Source organism: Stylophora pistillata, chromosome 14 (genome assembly GCF_964205215.1).
Source record: "Stylophora pistillata chromosome 14, jaStyPist1.2, whole genome shotgun sequence".
Lineage (NCBI taxonomy): Eukaryota > Metazoa > Cnidaria > Anthozoa > Scleractinia > Pocilloporidae > Stylophora > Stylophora pistillata.
In genome coordinates, this window is record NC_142532.1 from 6,796,169 (window position 1) to 6,817,554 (window position 21,386).

General features: G+C 39.6%; 2 protein-coding genes and 1 non-coding gene across 10 annotated transcripts in view; 2 read left to right on the forward strand and 1 right to left on the reverse strand.

The window, feature by feature from the left end:
• The first annotated feature begins 1,182 nt into the window (after positions 1-1,182).
• Positions 1,183-8,448, forward strand: LOC111332359 (tubulin beta chain). The gene is made up of 8 exons (XM_022937674.2): positions 1,183-1,341; positions 2,324-2,432; positions 3,224-3,334; positions 3,950-4,194; positions 5,254-5,466; positions 6,003-6,280; positions 6,711-6,927; positions 7,707-8,448. Exons 1-8 carry the CDS (start codon positions 1,285-1,287, stop codon positions 7,821-7,823), a joined length of 1,347 nt encoding a protein of 448 aa, XP_022793409.1. The 5' UTR covers positions 1,183-1,284; the 3' UTR covers positions 7,824-8,448.
• Positions 7,348-7,419, forward strand: Trnah-gug (transfer RNA histidin (anticodon GUG)). The gene has a single exon. It is a non-coding gene; the product is annotated as a tRNA-His (tRNA).
• A 529-nt stretch (positions 8,449-8,977) lies between the features above and the next one.
• LOC111332360 (uncharacterized) overlaps positions 8,978-21,386 on the reverse strand; it is a 51,157-nt gene continuing 38,748 nt past the window's right edge. For all 8 annotated transcript variants that reach the window (XM_088744241.1, XM_088744242.1, XM_088744245.1 and 5 more), the window contains 10 exons: positions 21,175-21,280; positions 20,931-21,032; positions 20,299-20,455; positions 19,927-20,089; positions 13,534-16,643; positions 12,857-12,960; positions 12,552-12,668; positions 11,887-12,038; positions 11,491-11,617; positions 8,978-10,380 (listed from right to left, as the gene is read on the reverse strand). In XM_088744241.1, coding sequence (XP_088600367.1) covers positions 10,232-10,380; positions 11,491-11,617; positions 11,887-12,038; positions 12,552-12,668; positions 12,857-12,960; positions 13,534-16,643; positions 19,927-20,089; positions 20,299-20,455; positions 20,931-21,032; positions 21,175-21,280 — 4,287 coding nt within the window. In that variant the 3' untranslated portion in view covers positions 8,978-10,231. The remainder of the gene's footprint in view (positions 10,381-11,490; positions 11,618-11,886; positions 12,039-12,551; positions 12,669-12,856; positions 12,961-13,533; positions 16,644-19,926; positions 20,090-20,298; positions 20,456-20,930; positions 21,033-21,174; positions 21,281-21,386) is intronic.

Below are 21,386 nucleotides of genomic sequence, written 5' to 3' on the forward strand. Positions count from 1 at the left end.
ACTTTTTGCTGATGATGCATTGTTATATGGGACAATTTGTTGTGATAAAGACACAGCCGATCTCCAAGAGGACCTGTTTAGATTAGAAGACTGGCAACAAACGTGGCAGATGGAATTTAATCCTTCAAAGTGTAAGATCATGTGTTTTACGACCAAGAGAGATCCACCAATGCGAGAATACGTATTCTGTGGACAAATCCTAGAAGAAGTGGAATCTCACCCTCATCTGGGGGTAATGCTCAATAACAAAATGAGGTGGTCACCACACATTGAAACAATCACATCTAGAGCAAATAAGGTCCTGGGACTTATCAAGCGAAACCTGTGGAATTGTTCAAAGTCAGTGAAAGAAACCGTGTATATGACACTTGTGAGGCCAAAACTCCAGTATGCCTGTAGCGCATGGGACCCACATTACCAGAAAGATAGAGTCGCTCTAGAAAGGGTACAGCGGAAAGCAGCCCGCTTTGTCACTGGAAATTACGATCGAACAACGAGCGTGACGGAAATGCTGCAAGACTTACAGTGGGACACACTTGAAACAATGAGAACACATGCAAGGCTCTCTACTATGTACAAGATGTGCCACGGCCTCCTAGATGGGGATTGGGGGGATTATTTGATAACAAACAAAGAAAAGAGAACCCGAGGAAGCCATGATTTTAAATTTATTGTACCGAAAGGACATAAAGATATTTTTAGATTTTCCTTTTTCCCCAGGACAATAACTGAATGGAACAAACTCCCAAAAGAAACTGTTTCCAGTCAATCCCTCCGTATTTTTAAAAGCAAACTAACTTAAATTTATTTATCGGTAGTTTTAAATAGTTTTTGATAATTTTCATTCGTTTTTAATAGTGTTGTATATTTAGTATAGCTTCACTTAGAGTTGGCGTGATGTCCTAAACGATTTTGCCGACATAACGATATTTAGATTTAGGGCCTGATTACATGAGCCGGGCTGGCCCGGTTAGCCGGGCTGATTTCTTTTGTTTTGGTGTTCGCGAAAGCGTGAAAACAAAAGAAATCAGCCCGGCTAACCGGGCCAGCCCGGCTCATGTAATCAGGCCCTTAGATTTAGATATTGTAAGGAGAAATTCTGTCTTGGTCACTCATGGCGGTTGAATGGTTAAGGTACTCCCTTGCGTCATAACAGCATGCACCTGGATGTACATCCTTCATGTAAGATATACTGTATTTCATCGACCACCTCCCACTCTAGGAGTCAGACGTTTATCGAGTAAAAGAACGTGCCGAGATAGACACATTTGAAAGGGCTTTAACATGCGAGAAATTGTGCACCTCCAGGCTGGCCAGTGCGGAAATCAGATTGGCGCGAAGGTAAAATTTCTTGAAAAATACATATTTTTCTTCTAGTCCCGAAATCCATTTGATCGGTTGATGAGAATTTTGTGTTTGAAACCCAGTATCCATTTCCTGATTGATTTCAAAGTTAAACTCGCGCTGTTGTTTGTAAATGCCGTTTCCAAGTTTGTTCTACGTATTACAAGAACAATTCGTGTATAAAATCTCGTCGAAACTAAAATTTTTTGTTCGACAGTAAGCCCATGAAATTTTGTTCAGAAACTGACATCATATGTAATTTTCACCACCAAAAGTAATTGGTCGTTCTCTGATATGTTTCGCTGCGGACATAAATTTTCAAGTACGATCCAAGTTGCAGTTCAACTTGGATCGTATTTGTTTTAATTCTTTTGCAGTTGCTTCTTTATTGATTGTTTATCTCGCTACTATATTTTACCGTATGGAACAAGAATTATTCCCTTATGTTTATTTCATTTTTAACCACACCCAAAATTTTCCTCGAGAAAATGATTAATCAATAAAAAATATCGTTATCATACAGTCGATCTTTCGCGATATTTCTCATCATTCTTAAATTCAATTCTACTTCTAGTTTTGGGTTTTTTTTTTTTGCTAAGTACGTAATTTCTAACCTGTTTACTTTCACCCTCGATTGAGATGAGTTTCAAAGCTGAAGAAAGCAAACAATACTAAACTTGAAGATTTTGCGTACATGTTTTAATAATAGTTGTGTTGTGACACTCAGACGAAGCTTTCATTATCTTGGGAGCAAATGTATTATTTTGCATTTAATCTGGCGCTTTAGATTTGAGTACGATTAACAAAAGAAAAAGCATTATCAAAACTTACACGTTTTGTTTTCCTTCAGCTGAAATTGACATTCTTGCTGAGGGTTTGAAAGCGAAATGTTTCCCTTTGAAATTAAACAAACCATCTTTAATCTTGCTATTCTCGTATTACACCATTAGTGTAAATAACTCGCGTCGTTTATTTTCAGTTTTGGGAAGTAATTTCCGAGGAACACGGCGTCGATCCAACTGGCTCTTACAGCGGAGACTCGCAAACACAACTCGACAAGATAGACGTTTACTATAACGAGGCCACAGGTAAAAACGTACCAATTAAAAAACATAAAAAATTCAAAATCTCTTATATAAATTGAAGTAAAGATAATGTAAAATTCCTTTCGTTAAACCCCACCGTACTGAAATAAATCTTAGCTATGACAACAGAATTTTATGCGACTTTTGAAGGCTTACAAAGTCTAGACCATTTCTAATCTGTCCAATATAGGTTTTGGGTAAAAATCTGATTTTATGCTCTCATAGAATAGTTTGCTAATGTTTCCATAGGATTTCCATTATCTCAGCTTTCAATCACTTTCAATTATTTATTCATAGTCACATTTTATATAAATTACCCCTGAAAAGAAAAGCATGCTTTTTGAAATTTTAAACGCCGGAAATTCATTTACTTTTCATGAATCATTTTCCACCTTTTTGCGCCTTGAAGGTGTACATAGCAGAGATATATTTCCCAGACTGTTTTCTCGGTGGATTTCTCTTTTCACATTACGCGATTTACGCGAAATCTTCGAAACAAAGAAAGAAGACATTCTGAATTTTTTTTTTTTTTGGATGTGAAGAGACTCTTAAAGGTCAACTGTTGTTCCCTTTAGATTTAAAAATTTAGAAATTACGGCTGTATTTGTTTTTACAGAAATCTCTTTTTAAAGCCATAACATTCCCAAATGAACTTATTTGGCGAACATTAAAAATTTCATCGAAATATTACTGGTCGGTTCTTAATCATATCCTGTTTTTTTGTCAATTACTCCAAGCATTCTACATTAACATAGCAGGTGTCGGTCTTATATCAAAACGTATTCACTTTACAGGAGGAAAGTATGTCCCTCGAGCGGTTCTTGTTGACTTGGAGCCCGGCACAATGGATTCTGTACGGTCTGGAGTATATGGACAGCTCTTCCGACCTGACAATTTTGTTTTCGGTGGGGATTTTGTTTTCTATTAAAATTGTTTCACCGTCTGTAGGGCCTTATTATTTATTCAAACTATTTACAAGCCATCACATGTATCGTATTTTCTTTCTTCATACATGAATAGTTGAAATCGCTGAAGTTTTAATGAGAACTGAGAAAAATTCGTTGTCTCACCGCAAGAGATGAAAAATATGATGGTTCTTATATTTCGTAGTAATGGTGTTCGTCCGTGTGACAATATGTAAATTCGCGAAACCGTCGTAATACTACTCGTTCGAGATTAGTTTTGAGAATTTTCTCTTTCATCGAGATTTAGATTTGTTGCTGTAGACGAAATAAACGAAATTTGTTTGGTTGGAGTCCATCTTTCCATTTTTCCCAATTATCTTCCTAATGAAAAATAATCGTCCATGAAAATTTTAATAAAAGAGGGATAAGGAGTTAAAAAAAAAAAGAAGGCCGCAAATACTCGGGGAGAAAATGAAGGTTTTTAGAGTTTTTGTTTCCTATTTTGTTTTGATTTTGCTGTCGTTGCTGTTTTTGTTACTCTCATTGTGTGCGTGTGTGTGTTTTTTTTTTTAATCATGTAAGGGTCACTTGAAACTTGTTCCCATTTTTCCGTAGGTCAAAGTGGCGCGGGAAACAATTGGGCCAAGGGTCATTATACAGAGGGGGCCGAGTTAGTGGACTCAGTTTTGGACGTGGTCCGCAAGGAGACTGAAAATTGTGACTGCGTTCAGGGCTTTCAGTTGACTCATTCCCTAGGAGGTGGTACTGGGTCCGGCATGGGTACATTGCTTATATCCAAGATACGCGAGGAATATCCGGACAGGATCATGAACTCATTCAGTGTGGTTCCCTCGCCGAAGGTAGGCGTAGTGTAATATTGTTTGGCCATTTTGAAGGAAAAGCTGAGCTTCCTACGCCAGGCGAAAGGCGCCAAGCCGGCCTATGGCAAGCGCTGAGCGAGCGGGTAAGGCAAAATGGCAAGTAAGCGGACGTGATGGTTGCAGTTGTCAGGCAAACGGCAGTGTTACAGCTATGGTTTGCATTTTTCTTCGCGCTGTCAATTATTTTTTTCTGCATACTCGCTTTTTTTCACCCGTTTCCAATGAATGAGAACCTGGAACAGAAGCAAACGTGCATGAAAGCTAAATGCTTAAATATCCGGGCATCCGCACTTGTTTGTGCTCGATGATCATGGGAATTTATTAAGCACTTGTCTTTATATTGCGCAAGATCGTGATAACGCTACCTGCAACCGATAATGTAATGAGAAACGAAAGTGTAACTACCGGTCAATATTAAAAGTCACAGGGTGACATTCCATTGACCCCCTTAAATTAACCTTTTACAGATGAATTTGACGAACGACTTGATTATCATGATCAAGATATCGATTTGGATACGAACGTTCAAGTAACCTCTCTGTTTGTAGTTCTTTCCATCGCCATAATCCGCTTTCAAGTTAACCAAATTTTATTGATGCAGCTGAAGAATTCTAGCAACAAAGGTGAATGCGATTCCTAATCTATGACCAGAAATATCTTGAACGTATCGGACTAAGCTGTCAATCTATCATAGATTTCTCACGCCTATCACGAACTAGCCTGCATGCACACAGTTTAACGAACCTGCATGCACATAGTTTAAAGACGCGAGATAGAGGGATACACCCGGTGTTATCTTATCTTTACCCATTTGGTTATGAGAATCCTGGCCACAGCATTAGCGGGAATTCTTTGATTTCACGCCTTTGGGTTCCCGGCAATTTTACTGTGATTTCATACTCTTGAATAATCTTAATGGTTCTTTTTTTTTTTTTCGCACTCTTGGGTTTCCTGTGTTCTTGCACTATTGTACTACTATGTTTCATTGTCTCATCCTTTTTCATCCTAATTTCGTCTCTTACTGTTTTCCCTATTCAGGTCTCTGACACAGTCGTGGAGCCGTATAACGCGACGCTGTCAGTGCATCAACTCGTTGAAAACACTGATGAAACCTACTGTATCGATAACGAGGCTCTGTATGACATCTGCTTCCGAACCCTTAGACTGTCCAATCCTACATACGGGGATTTGAACCATCTGGTGTCAGCGACAATGAGCGGTGTGACAACGTGTCTGCGGTTTCCTGGACAGGTTGGTTAGCGTTAATCATCAGAGAAGTGTGTTGTTGTGTTTCAAACTATGATAAAGAAAAAAGTAACTGGAAGCTACATGGAAATTTTCGAATTCGGCAATGCTCGAATTGGTATATAACAAGATAATCTACGCAATTTTAAAATATATTTTCGCTTTGCCTATTCTTTTTTTTTTTTTATTATTTTCGAACCGCCAATGTTTGTAGCAAGGAGAAGGGGAGACCAAACTGTATCTTCTACCATTGAGTAACAGAGATTTCTTTGGTAGTTTAAGCCACATCAGGAGCCCAATGGGCTCTCGGCCACATGCAATAGTGAGCTACATAAGATACTTGTCGGCATTATTCCTGGGACGCCAGATTCCTTCAAAACTGTAACACTTTTAGCTGAGACTCCCTTTATAAGGCTTTTGTGGGAGTACCCTTCCCTTGACTTAATCCTCAGTTGGTGGGGAGTAATAAAGATTTACCAGTGTCTACCAGGAATCATCTACGATACAAAATATAAAAATTTCTTATTTTGTACCACTTCCAGTTGAATGCTGATCTGAGGAAACTGGCGGTGAACATGGTCCCATTTCCCCGCCTTCACTTCTTCATGCCAGGGTTTGCACCGCTGACTAGTCGCGGCTCACAGCAGTACCGTGCTCTTACTGTACCAGAACTGACCCAGCAGATGTTCGACAATAAGAACATGATGGCTGCCTGTGATCCTAGGCATGGCCGTTATCTTACCGTAGCGGCAGTTTTCCGAGGCAAGATGTCTATGAAAGAAGTGGATGAACAAATGTTGAACGTCCAGAACAAGAACAGGTTTGTGAGGGAGCGCCATTCGTAATAAGAAATACCTTTTCTATTCCTGGATTTGCTCTCGGATTTTTGTGAACACTTGTCTAAGACGGTAGTTGATGTACAAATATCAACGACATGAGCTCTGGGGTAGGATAGCTTACCCTCAAAGTAGAGTGTATCTCTTCCCCCCTTGCGTACCGGCGAAGATCCGAAGAACCACGGAAACTTGACGAATTATTTGAGGAGGGGCTACCTGAAAAGATCCGCATTCCTCCAAATACTTTGTGCGACTGAAACATCGAGATAAACTACGACAAAAAAATGAAAAACTTAATCTTCCTTTGATCTGCGCTAACTTGGGAATATTTGGTGGAATATTTATATTTAAAAGATATTTATATAAATATATTTATATAAAGATATTTAACTCCTTGGTATCTTTTTTCCTTAGTTCCTACTTTGTTGAGTGGATTCCGAACAACGTGAAGACCGCTGTTTGTGATATTCCTCCTCGCGGGCTCAAGATGTCCTCCACGTTTATTGGCAACAGTACTGCGATTCAAGAGCTGTTCAAACGAATAGGAGAACAGTTTACAGCTATGTTCAGGCGCAAAGCTTTCTTGCATTGGTACACGGGGGAGGGGATGGACGAGATGGAATTTACTGAGGTGAGAGGATTTCTGAGGGGATGATTTCAAAAAAATAAAATTAAAGAGAAAAAGTCCTTTACATGCGGAACTTGGATCAGAGAGCCGCTGGTGATAGATATCGAGAATAATCATGAATTTTATTAGTGTTTTTTTTGTTTCATTCTGTGATTGATCGAGCAAGCACCACATACCACGAGGTTAATAACATTTGAAGCGCTTGTGAAGTTTACAGACCAGTGAAATTACATGGGGATTGTTTTGGAACTAATTCTGTTTCAGTTTTAGCATAATTAGCATAATCTAACTTTTGAAAATTACAATTCTAAACATATCAATAGCATTAGGAAGTTTTTGTCACTGATGCGAATTGTGCACACGTAATACATTTGATTTAAATAATAAAATTGCTACCGGAAGTGACTGTGAGGGGATGTGGTAGCCGTGATCGTATAGTGGTTAGTACATTGCGTTGTGGCCGCAATAACCCAGGTTCGAATCCTGGTCACGGCACTCACAAAATATTTTCCTTTTTCTTTTTTTTTTCTTTTCCCTTTCTTTTTCGAATGGCTTTCTTTTCTTTCTTTTCTTTCATTTTCTGTTCATCTTGAAGAATTAACCTAAATAATTCCAATTTTGTCGTTTATGATCTGTTTTACTATTTTCTATTCCAATCCTGAATCGTTCCTTTTGGTTCATTCTAACCCCCTCTTTTTTCGTGTCCTAGCCATAGGAAATTATTAGTTCAATATTTCCTTTGATTAACGGTTCCCTAATCAACCTCCTCTCTCCATTTTCAGGCCGAGTCCAACATGAATGACCTGGTCTCTGAGTATCAGCAGTACCAGGACGCCACGGCTGAGGACGAAGGAGAATACGACGACGACGAAGGCGATGGCGAAGAGGAAGCCGACTAAATATCGATTCCGCGTCTATCTAAGTGACAACTAGGAGTTCCAATACGAGTTGACATGCTAAGACTTCTTTTAAATTTAAGCGGAAGAAATCACTATGTAGCACTTGTGAGTTCTGTTCGCCTTCGTCTAATGCTTCAATTAGTCTTTGGTTAAAAGATTGTCTATTCAAGAGATAAAGAGTCTTTGTTCAACTGGAATTCTTTTTATTGAACTTATCGTTGCTTTATGATCACTAACAAGTCCCCAACTTAAACTTAACTTTAAGTAACAAATTAATTCAGTGGCAAAATGACAAATGGCGTTTCAAGACTGGTAAAATCAACGCTTATCTCTAAAATTCGATTTTTTTAAATTTCGAAATTGCAACGGGAATCGTATTATATAGTAGAAGAGACTAATATATAGATGTTAGAAATAAATCTAGAATTTAACCTAACAAAGGTAGAGTCTCGTTTTTTAAACTGAATTTATCAGAACTAATACGAATATTATTTTTATACTTTTAATTGTTTTTATTCATGATTATTGATTGAAGGATTTAAATTGTTTCTTTGATCGGAAGTAGTTTTCTTTTGACTTCTCGAAGAAAAAAGATTAAGAGAATAAACGTTTGAAGTATTAGAAAGGTCCTTCTGAAGTCCATGTGTACGTTAAATTCTCGTCTAGGGTGGAGTGGAGAGAAATTGTGCCGCTAAGTAAGGAATGGTTCTAATTTGTTAGACAGTGCAGCTAAGGTGGAGATGGCGTGATTAATACAATTTTGTCTTCAACAGAGGGGCAAAATTAAATTATTTTGAATTAAACCTACCACACCATCCCCGCCTGATGACATCTTGGCCTGTTCCCTATAATCTCGTGAAACAGGCCCTTTTTTTTGTTTTGCACGAGCCTTTACCTTTTCATATTTTGCACGTGCTGAACTATGCAAATTAACAGCGCGCAGCTCGCTGCTGAAACAGAGAATATTCAGTGTTCAATTCCAGGATTAATTTCTTCAGGATCATTCTCAAACTCGGCGAAACTGGAGACGTCGCGCAGATGTAAGTAACTATCATTAATTTTTTCGGATATCATCCCGAGCGTCCCAGTATGGTCGCACATCATTAACACAAACAGTGAAGTCCAACGGCGGTTTCAGACATTAACAAGTTACCTTTATTTTGAACTTCAATTTTATTCACATACCAAACATGTACACAATATATTTTTATAAACTCTGAAGGGTGTGTATGGGTAGAAATTACAAATTTGTGTAACTAGACCCATTTATTTGACAGGTTGGAAAGTCAAACAAATCTTTCCGGCTAGAGCTTTGCAAGGCGAAATTACTTCACTTTTGCATTTAAAGATCGTTCTGAGCAGCCCAAATAGGAAGTTACTATCATTAAATTATCTTTCTACAATACGATCACGAGTCATTTTCAACGATCCTAATTTCACCCAATACCATACACTTCGTACCACATTCGAGTTCATTCTTACAGTACAGTAATTTACATTTCTTGAAATCGTAAACTCTCAACCATGGTATACTTCGAAAGTCTCTTGCTTATATCTCTTGAGAGTTCACACACATTTAAAAGTATCTCTTACTTTTCCTTTCTGGAATCTGAAAGTCAATTTCATCTATATTTTAAATAACATTTAAAAATTGAAGACTGGTCGTATGTTGAACTGGTCGTATGTTGAACTTTCACTTAGCGAGTTGCGGCTGATACACGTCTGAGTGGCTGAGGGAGGTAATCAAGCACGCCTGCACAATCAACAATGATAAATTATGGCGGCTATAAGAAAAACCGTTTTTTTCTTGCCCAAGGAAAGCCCTTTATCTTCAACACCGCTTCGAAAAAAACAGAATTTAAATATTTCTGTTTGCAAGCAAATCTCTCGCAGCGGGATTTAGCCAATTTTTTTTTTTTTCATAGCAGTATCAAAAATGGCTTTTATATTCTGTCGATCGTGACTTTTAAATGTCTTAAATCATTGATGTATGAGATTCACGTTCTCTAAACACTTAACAAACGTAGTTCTCTGACTATATTAACTTATCGATAAACGTTCTTTCTATAGGGAAAATAATAACATTACTTTCACTGAAATGTTAAAAATATACTTCTGATTGAGCTGTATAAATACCGTTTGAGGGCCTATAAAGAAATTTAAAATAACTTAGTTTTTTGATAATGAGGATATCTATTTCAAAATAACGACATTGTACTGAAATCCTTTTTCTGTGATCCTATCGAAACTTAAAATACGAGAAATGAAACTAGTTTCCCCTGAGAATAGGAAATACGCCGGCCAAATTTTTTTCCTGACCAAACGATCGTGGATCCAGTTAAAACATACCATACAACACACGCTTACGTCATTATACAATATAACATTCGTTGATGACGTCATCGATTTCACACTTGTGTGGTTCGTTTGTCAAATGATGTTACCATCATGATACTTGACTTGCAGTCTGAAATTCGCCGCCGGAGGTTATTATTTTCCACTTCTAACGCATCTATAAAACGTGGATCTTCCCAATTAAGTTCTTTCTCGGCTTTCACTGCAAGACAACAAAACATGAATGTTAAGGTCACAGTTTTCCGAATCTAACTGCTCAGTTTAAGCAGCTCCAGCGAAAGACGAACTATTGAACTTAAGTCAGAAATGATCTTCTCTTCTTTGTTACAATACATGAAATGATTCAGTTTGTCTTGAAAGATCATAGCTAAAATAAAGGATAGAGAGACTTTCAAACGAGAGTTGAATTGACAAATGGTAAACACCACAGCGTACACTATTGAGTTATGGATGCACACGTTGGGTTGCTAAGCAAGAAAGAAGCGTAAGAGTCACGTGCGAGGCGATCGCCGAGAGCAACTGTAGCTTCTCGAGTGCCAAGCAAACCTACCAAGTGCATCCATAACCCCAATAGTGTACACTGTGGTGTCTACCATTTGTTTTATAACATAACATTAATATATTGGAACAAACGAGTTCCCTTTTATTTAACTCTGAAATCTTATCTGACCAGAAAAAACAAGCGCGTAGACACTAGTCTTTGCATTTGCTCACGTCAGCAGCATACACCCATGGGCAAATGATGGATACTGAATTGACCAATTTAAGCGCGTGCTTTACTTTGGTTGTGTTTTAAAGTAATCTGGGATTGCTTTGATTTCACTTTAATTCGTGCAGCGATTGCGTTAATTTTACATCCAATCAGATGCAAACTTAAATCAAGCGCAATTTGGTCACCCGAGTTTTCCTGCGCTTCGATCACCCGCATTTTCCCGCGCTTCAATCACCCACATTTTCCCGTGCTTCAATCACCCGCGTTTTTCCGCGCTTCAAGCAACATGCATGGTTTTGCTTTGAGTTCTTATTGGCTAATAATATTGTTGATATTTGTTCTGATTCACCCTTGAGAAAACTTTGGTTATGGTTTTCCGTCAATCAGTCGAAAACTACCCTATCCATACTAATTCTAAATTCTGGGCTAAGGAACTTTCGTTGCCAATTGACATAGCTAACAAAGACAGTTTCAGTTTATAATCCGCGGCATTTCCTAGAGCGTTAAAATGACCAATTTTTTAATTCTTATGACTTTTTTACTTGACCTAGTATTGAAGTTGCGAGAAGAAGTTAGCCCCTGTTTCATGTGAACACTTACGTCCAAAGCTCCATCTCTGGTTTTCGTCGAGCAATCGATTCTTGGCTGCCGAGAATTCTTCCTTTAAATTTCGTTGCCTCTGTCTCAGTGATGCAATGCGGGTTTTTCTCTGTTCAGAATCTTGCCACTGATAAATAAAAGGAAATATCTTAGAATAAATATATAAGATAAAGCTCAGAGAGAGATAAGTAACTGAAGACCCGATAGACGGCGAACAAACGAACGACGACGACCGCACAAGTAAACGATCGAACGGACAAGAGCGAACGAGCGAATGAACGTTGACACGAACGAGTGAGCGAACTGATAATGACAGTATCATAAAAAGAAATGAATGGAGGAAAGTAGTGAGACCAACAAACTCAGTAAGATACGGAGAAAACAAATAATCTATACCTGAAAGTTTGGTTCCATAGCTTGCTGAACTTTTTCGATGTCGTCGACTTCATAAACCTTAATCTGAACTGGCTCCAAAGACTTCCTCGAAAACCAGCGCCTGGGAGAATATTTTCTTGTACTGGATCCTGGTGAGGCAGAACGACTTCTACCTAAATAGTTAAAGGAATATGGCGATGTTCGTGTCAGCAATTAAAGTTGCCCAAGTGTATAGGATTGCACTGCATTTTCTTAAAGGAATTAAACCTTTCAATAACTTTTTCAGGTCAAGCTCAACAGAATTTTTTAAATTTAGTATTCCAAAGTAATCCATTGGTTCTGTTTAACCATGTCCCGTGATAGGTCCTGAAAATTGACGCCAAAACCAATCTCAACTTGGTCACACGCGTCCTCCGCGGTTTAGGAAGTTGGCTATATTTGCCTTGAGTTTTCATTGGCTTCTTGTGACAATCAGCTTTGTCCTAATTTGGTGATGTGAAAAGTGTTTTATTTGGTTTCACGACAGTCATTCCGAGAGAGTGCTCAAGTGGATTCTGATATCCCGCAATAAATCCCTATCAGAAAACAATGAGAGAGCTCCCGACTATGTTTGAAAATGTCAAGATTTCTCATTTCATTCCATTACCAAGCAACCTTGGAGAATATAGCGAGGGCTTTGTTTTCACCTTTCCTTTTCCCGCGACTCAGACCTTTCTCACTACAACTGTCACTTGAGGCGTGACTTGCATCATTTCGCATGCTCTCGTAACCACTGCTGCTGGCTGCATCGGATCGAGAAGATACTGAGGGGAAATAAAAAAGGGAACGAAATAATTAGCCTCACCTCAACAAAGCTCGATTAAAATGTAAAAAGTTGTGGTGAAGTGGAACTAATAAATAGACAGTGTTAGAGAAAAAAATTTCAATGATATCTTTAATTTTGAGTCCCAAACTCGAAATGTTTTCAAAATTTTAAGACCCTCACACTTACACGACTTTAGTCTTTTCAGCGACCGACTTCGTCCGCGAGGTCCTGGGGAATCTCCGATGCTACTGTCACTAGCGTGACCGCTGCTGTAGCTACCACGGTCTCGTCTGAAAGTAAAAAGGGGCAACAATTAGAAATTTATTAATGATTTGTGATAATTATGATCTAAAGGTTTCGAAAGTTTTTAGTTGTTAAATGCTCATGAAAAAAAAAGGTTGAGAGTTGCTTCATTGTCAACCTTTTCATTTTCAAGCGTGACCACAGGGAATTTGTCCATAAACTTTTAACACCTCTTCAAGTAGAAAGACAGTATTTTATTAAACAACAAATTCTCAGAGCTATGACTAAGCTCAAACTGTATGGACAGTGTGGAGTATTGCCATTTAGATCTTGGGGGTGAGAGAGTTGATCGGGACACCGCGGAACATTTTTGATTAATGAAAAAAATTACGGCAATGTTTTGGTGTCGTTCCGCTACGCTTTGTGATGTTCCATTTCGGGTGTTTGTTTTTGTTTATTTTTTGAAACTGGCTCCAAATTCCCAACCAATCAGATTCAAAACTAAAATCTAGCAAAAATTGGCCATGCACGATTTCGCGCACTTGTGTTTTACCTCTTATTTATGACACTTGCCTTAACGCCTTGTCTAAAGCCTAAATACTTAAGTTATTGGTTCTCACCCGAAAAATTTGAACCTCCTTGTCTTTTCGTTCCTTTTTCCTAATGCAACAGGTGTTGAAGGCCCTGACGTTTCGTCCGCTGTCAGATCTCCAGTAGATACCACGGGCTCATTAGTTACCCAGACCACGTCTGTGCTTTCGGTTCTTGTGCTATTATTACCTTCCTCTGTGGTGGATGAAATCAGCGCTAGAGTTGATGCGTTTTGCGTTTCTGTACACGTCGTAAACGTAGCCACAAATTCTCCAGATAAGCGGTATTGACGGTTCGCTCCCACCTGAGTACCGTCTACGTTTTGCGTTTGCAACGCAGTTGCATCGTAGCCAGGTATCGTTGCTACGAACTCACCAGATAATCGGTAAACGATACGCGGTGGCGCGCAGCGGTCGTGGAAACGTGCGATGAATTTTTCTTGTGGTGCGTAGGGTGTCTCAGGCTGAAGAGGAATGCACTGTATGATCGGTCGCTCAACAGAAATAGAAATGGTGTTACTAGGGTTGGGAAGTAAGATATTAGAAGACTGATTGTCTTTGGTGGACGGCTCATCGGGTTTGTCAAATTCCGCGTCTGAAATCTCCGAGCCGCAATATGTGAGTTTTACAAAACTAGAGACAGAGCTGAAAGAGGTTCGGTCGCTTCGTCTAGTTGGACTGTTCCCTGCCTTGACAAAGTGCTCAACTCTGCCGCTATCTTTCCGGGAGAGTCTCTCAGTGGAAAAACAAGTTGAAACATCCTCGTTCTTCATGTCGCAATTCTCTATAACGCAAGGCCGTTCGAGGTCGCTGGTTTTGAGAAAATTGTTATTTTCGTCCTCGCTTCCAAGAAATGTAACGTTAGTTTTCACATTATCAACGGAGAATGATGAAAGTCTCGGGTTTGCCGGATCAAAATGTAATCTAGCGGCGCTTCGACCCGGCGTACACCACGGCTCTGTCTTTGCTGTCATGGAACTGTCACTCGACTCGTCCCCATCCTCTGCTTTGCCGCGATAAGGTGCGTTGTCGCTGTCATATTCTTTCTCGCCGTTATACCGCAACTTGGGACTGGAAATGAGTCGCGCAGTTTCTGTGCACGTACGTTTCTGCGGAACAAGAGGAGGTAGAAGCATATCGTTACCCGAAGTATCGCTCGAAGCCAGTGGAACGATACGTCGGTTCGGCTTTGTACGCGGTCGGCGATACTCGGGATGCCGAGAGGCTGGGTGAGCGTAGCGCGAAGAGAATTTCTCCCCTTCGCACTCTCTAAGTTGCTCGGCGACGAATTTTTGGAGAAGCGAACGAAGGTCTCCTTTGTTACTTGTGTTCGTTATATCTTTCATAGGAATGTTCTCTTTGTCTCCTTCCACATGAATGGTTGTATTTCCATCGTCGATTTCAACGCTGACGATGCTATAACTGCAACTGGCTCGCTTTTTTCTAAAATTCGTAGACGCCTGATTCAGATTGGACTCAACCGACGGAAATTCTGGTATCGGAGAAAGGGTTTTACTTTTAAAAGACTTCGACACTTGAATATCTTCTAGTTCGTCTTCAGTGGAGGACGACTGGGGTGAAGGAACCAGGCGGTAGAACATTTTCATCGGCGTTCCGAACGTGTAACTACGAGTTGCATCGGTATCAGACTCCGCCGAACTTTCATCCGAACTTGGCCGATGGGTCATTTTTTGTGGGACGACTTTCTCGGCCGCAGGCTCTGCGCATATTTCGTTCACATCCCGCAAGCTTTCTTCGAGCTCCGGGAAAAGAACATCATTTTCATTTCCAGTGAAATTTCTTTCCAAATGTGGATCAACCTCGATATCAGATTCTTCCTCTTCGCAAAACGCCTCGGCTATGATCGCATCGTCGGCGAGTTGTTTTCCCCACTCAAGCTCGGTGTCGTCGTACGAGAAATCGTCGGAGCTTGCCTCTCGGGTCTCCTCGAGGACATAACACAGATCGGGCGTGTCCGAAACCGGCGAGTGAGGTTGGCAGTTTTCAATAAGCTCTGCAGTTGTCTCGCCACCTTCTTGGTTATCTTTATTCTCGAAATGATGCAAAACTTCGTCATCACAGTGATCTCGTTCAAAATCGAACGAAGTTGTGGAGACATTTGCAGTGTTAAAATCATAACGTGTGATGCCTTTCTGCCGAGACATTTCATAGTCGAACAAATCCTGTTCGGCATCGAGCGATTCCAGAGATTTTGAGTGGATTTCGTTCACAGCTTCGCAAGTTAGGAAGGAAAACGATGGCGCTTTCGCCATGACGATGCTCTCCCCGTCCGAAGATTCGCTTGAGGTCTCCGGACTCACAACACGCGTTCTTAGCTTGTCCTCCTCGCCTGGAAAGCTTTGCACCGGAATAACTACAGTGCTGTTACGAGAATTCATACTTTCATCAATGTCTAAGTTGGGACCCAATCCAGATGGTATAATTAGGGTGTCAAGAGCTGCGGCTGTTATTTCCTTCACAACAGGGTTGCTGTAAATGTCGCTTTCTTGCGTCTTACTTCTTTTTATTGATTCTTTGTTTGATGTCTCTGAAAGGCTGGAAGAACTTCCTTTGTTTTCTAGAAGTCTTTTGCGACTTGATGCCTGGGGTTCGGGTATGACTTCGATTTCGGTTTCATAAGACGATTCCTCTGTGTATTCTTCGCTAAATTCCCTCCCTTCTCCTTGCTCCCTCTCTGAAAATAGTTCTTCCTTCCCTCCGTCCCCGAAAAGGCTACTGCTATCCTCGCTTCCTTCGACTTCGCGTTTCAAGACAGTGTCTTCGTCCTTATCCTCCGCTTCTTCGTTCTCTATCGCTTCGAGTTTCCGCACCAGGGACCTTGTGCTACTGGAAACGCTTGATTTCCTAATTGAGAGCCTTGTTGGTGGGCCCTCGTTGTCTGTGAGGTCCCGGTCACTTATGGCCCCGTCGGGACCCACGTAAATCACAGTATCACACGACTCTTCACCCGTGCTCGAGTTGTAGTCGGAACTACCCGGCTCACCGATCGGGCAATCTTCGCGGAGTTTCTCGTTTAAAGCTGTGGTCCGAAGCCTAGGTTCGGCTGTCCGAAGTCTTGGTTTGCGGATTCGGGCCTCGTCGCAAGAACTTTCTCCGCCGGATGAGCTTGTACTCGATCCCTGAATAAAAGGCAATATAAATAAAAATTAGATTCATTAATAAATGAATAAATAAAGCAAAAGAAAAATCCACAACAAAGCTTAATGGCTCTTTTCAGATTTCTATCTAAGATAGAGTCAATTGCAAAATATCGTAAGTTCTTCGGGTAAAATTGTTTCCTTACAAATTCTAACTTTTATACGATCCCTGAAATTAGAAAAAACAACCCAAAACAAAACCAAAATTCGTCACTAAAAAGATCAAGTTCTTTTGTTTAAAGAATCCTGTAGAAAAAATTGCAGTTAATTGGAAAATATCTTAAGTTTCTCCTTGTGAAATTTCTCCGATTAAGTGTTCACGTTCCTTTTGTTCATGAACTGATTCGTGGAAAGGACAAATTTGTAAATGTTTAGATGGAAAGCAGTTGACAACTTGTGGGTTTCAGAATTTTCAAAAAGTTCGAGTTCGAAAATAAAACAAAGAAAAGAACAGAGAGCCGTCATTTGATATGTTTTCTTTTGTACTATGTACAGTTTCATAGAGTTTTATTACTGTGAGTTGCACATGTGATAAAGATTATTATGTATTCTCCAATATGGCTCAGATTCTCCTTGATGAGTCATAGATGTTCAAAGAATGAGATATTTTTCGCCATCTCTGTTCAAAAAAAGTTCTTTGGCGCATTACAAGCAACTTTCGGCTTTTTTCAAAGCTATTTTATAAATTAAAGTCGGTAGATCTTATCACAGAAGTACATGTTTTAGCTTGCATGTGTTTCTACATGTGACCTGAATGTAGAACTTGCAGTTATTGTTTTAAGGGAAGAAACTGTGTCTGCTGAAAAATGTTTTCACCAACAAACGACAGTATTAAACTGTTGTATAACTCATGCAGTTCTCAGCGTGGCTAAGAAATTTCTTCGATTTCTACACTGTTTAGAAACAACAGGGTATCGGAATTCACGCCGAGAATTAAGTGTTTCCTCGCCCCGGGGGTGAGCCAAAAAAAGAAAACAACTTTGATGTAAAACATATATTTAAGAAAAATTACATAAAAAGATTTAAAGGCATTGTAACGTCATAAGTTTGCTGAAAATGCAGAACAGTTTCGTTTAAAATTATTGTCAACTATGTTGAATTCTTTTCCACTTTTGGCTTAATGGATATATTGAATACTTGCTTCACAAAACGTTTTTAAATTTTCTCAACGGGACGTCTTGCACGCAAACATAATGCATCTGTGAAGAATGCGTTAGCACTGCATTTCATTTCAAACTCTTAAAATGGGTCTGCATTTGAGTTTCTTTAACGAATTTTGCGACATCTTACGACAATGGGCGAAGAAGGCGTTTTTCGCCGTACCCGCTCTTCAAGATTAGCAACAGTTTTATTCAAATCGTAATTGCTGAGATTTTAATCTAGTATCTTATCAGCGAGTTAGTAACCTTCAAGAGAAATCCAGTTATTTGCTGTCATTTGTCTTCTGTTCGGAGTTGACTAAATTTGGACGAGAATTCTAGGACAGTTCAAGAGGAACTAAAACGCTAGTTTTCAAGAGACGCGTTTTGCATACCGGCAAAAGCTTTACGAAAGTTTCCTTCTGTTTAAGGAGAAATACTTGATAAGATTATCGCATTAGCAAGAAAGCTATTAAGAATTAAGAGGAACAAAGGCTTAATACTTTCCACGAATTTGCGACAGGTTGCCTAATTACAACCAATTTGAACTTAAAGTCGCTCCCATTTGCACTTACTGATTAAAATCTTTAAAATGTCTTAAACAAATCGCTTAAAGTATCTCTTTCTCTCGCTGCGTCGACGACTTAAGTTTGAAAAAAATTGAATGCAAGATTCAGTCAGATTTGAAGTCGTTGGTCCTGTTACTTCCTATCAAAGGAACGTAAACACAATTCCATACATCTGGTATCCTTGGCTTTTCGTAATACTTATACAAATTTGTTAAATGTAACTCTATTGAAGTACAGATTTCGGTGTAGGTCTAAATTATACCAAAACAATGCACTACAGGAGAACAAACCACAAACAGCCGATCTGAGGGATTTTACAGTACGTTTGCGCCACAAAACCACATTTTTATGTAATGCAATAATGCATTAATTAGTTCAGCCAAAATTTTCTGAACAGAAAGTGAACAGATTTGTTTTTATTTCACGAAGAGAAGTCGAGTAATGACCGCTGCTATTATCAGTTATTCTAATTGAGTGGGCAACGTGCACATTTTGGATAAATGTGGCAAAATCTTTCTTCGGTGTAGCTAGAATAGTTTCTTTATGCACCTTAATTGTGCTAGAGAAATTGATGATTCTATTTATGTTTTATCATTCTCACCCTAAATTTCTTTTACTCACCAAAATTTGGCAGAAGACCTGAGAGTGTCACCCCAGTCGCGGTAAGATAATCACGAGAGACCGAGAATGCGTTGGATATCAATACACCGTGTTTGTTGGCAAATGCCTTTGAACCAATCACTTTAGCCGAAGGGAGGTATTTCACTTGAAAAGAACTTTTGAAGCATGGAGGAATTAATGAAAACGTCCCATAACTAGGAAAGAGATAACCTGTCTTTTGTTTTCGTCCTATTAAAGGCGAAATTAAGAGACCGCAAGAACCAATAAATGTAAAAAGAACGACAAATATTTTTATCGATTAAACACGACCTTTGGACAAGAACTCAATTGATTCCATCTTATCTCGTACGTGATTTAATGAGATTAAAAACATGTAAACAACTATGAAAAAATCAAAGTTCGAAAACACTCCTGTGTGTGTTTTTTATCAGCAACGTAGAGTAAATTAATGGTTTCAATTGAAGGATCAAAGATCGTGCGATGTTCAGAAGTTGTCGTGAAAACCTCGGTCAAAATTCGATAGTTCGTGATACCTCGCTAATGCACAACGCTAACGCACAACGCTAACGCACAACGCTAACGCATCAACTTAACGGCCTGCTCCCGGTTGGCTTGTTAGCTCAATTGGTAGAGCGCTGCACTAGCATCGCAGAGGTCAGTGGTTCGAATCCCGTACAGGCCTGATTTTTTTCAGGTCTGATTTTTGCTATTGCATAAATAGCGCTATCTACTGCGAAGGATCGTGCATCATACATATGCACTGTATCTTGTACGAAATTAGTTTTTCGGCCGCTATTGCTGGGTTTATCTTATGAATCTACTATGTTCGGCAATTGCCGTTTCCTCTTCGGGCCCAAGTCGGAAAGTTTGTTTTCATTCTGCTATGACGATTAAATAAAGAGAGTTTATAATCTGATATAAAGAAGCCATAGATACCTTTCCCTTTCGCTTTCGCAGACGGTGAAGCCTGGTAGCTAGTTGCACAGTGGCCAAGGTTTCAGCATAGAATGGAAGCGAGGGTGACACATGCGCTATCATCGTCGTTCGACACGATGTGTTTCCGATAGACTCTTGGAGCATGCGTGTTATTTTGCTAGTCCTGTAAGGAAGAGACAGACGTGAGACATCAGTGACACGAAGAATATGTCAAAAAATTCCAACGCCTATCAATTGCTCTTTTTCATATTGTTAACTCAAACATTCAGAAGTTATCAACGTGGTGCCGATATTCGAATACCCGACATTCTTCAGATGAAATTGCGAGAAATCACATGACCTGCTCAGTGTAAAGTGATAGGTTCACTGCACCTGTGTGGCACGTGCTTGGCGCCATTTATAAGAGAAATGATGACGTTTCCCAGCCCCGACAGCGACATGCTGCTAGCACCTCCATCTTTCTTGGACCCAGTGTACCCTTCGCAGCTGGCGAGATCGATCAAATGTAGCCGGGAGCGCCCCCCGTGAACTGGGGACAGGAAGAAAAGAACACAGCTGTCAGTGAAGGAACGTACACGGAAGAAACGGAAGTCCATAAAGGTACCTCCGCAATTTTAAGTATGCGCGCCTTGGAGCATGTAAAAAAAGAAAAAAAAAACTCTCTTGATAAATAGTAAGTAAGAAAGAATCTTTAGATAGTAATGAGTCCGAGTGGACTAAATGAGTACCAACTAAATAGGATCCAAAAATTCAACATACAATAGTTAAAACACTTCAGATTTGTTTTTAATTAGTTAATCTGCAAAGCTACAGAAATAACTGTCTTTTTTTTAATTTTTTTTTTAATGGATTAATATTCCAGTTTTGACCGTAAGAACGGTGCGCAAGTCTCGTGGTGTCTTTGCCTCTGAATATATTACAAAAACACGGTAGCATAATCCGCCATTATATTTAAAAAACGGATGGTGATGTATGCGCATAAGAAGGACGAGTTGATTACCTACCTCCCCCAACATTCTTAGAATTTTTTTCGACACGATACTGGTAAATATGTACAGTGAAAAACATGTGAGAATTCATGCTTTCTTCCCATTCTGTATTTTCTCCTGAAAAAGAAAGAGAGGGTTGTAAGCAAAAATGGTAAAAATATGAAAACGCTGGCCCTAGTCGAGGGCGTTAAATGCAATTGTGAACTTCATAATGTGCCCATTGTAAATTTCTCAGAGTATCACGGCCAGTGTTTCCTACCCTCAGGTTTGTTGTTTACTGGTCTGGTTCTCGAGGCCAGAGCCGCATCCAGATAATAAGCTGCTTTTTCAGCAGAAGCTACCCGAAGCTCGGTAGGGTTAATTTCCTGCAAGGATAGGAAAAGCAAGACTTTTGTCAGTAAAGTATTGCCTTCCTTCACAAACCTCGAAGGAAATATATTAAGAATTTCTTAGGCGAATAACCTATTACTC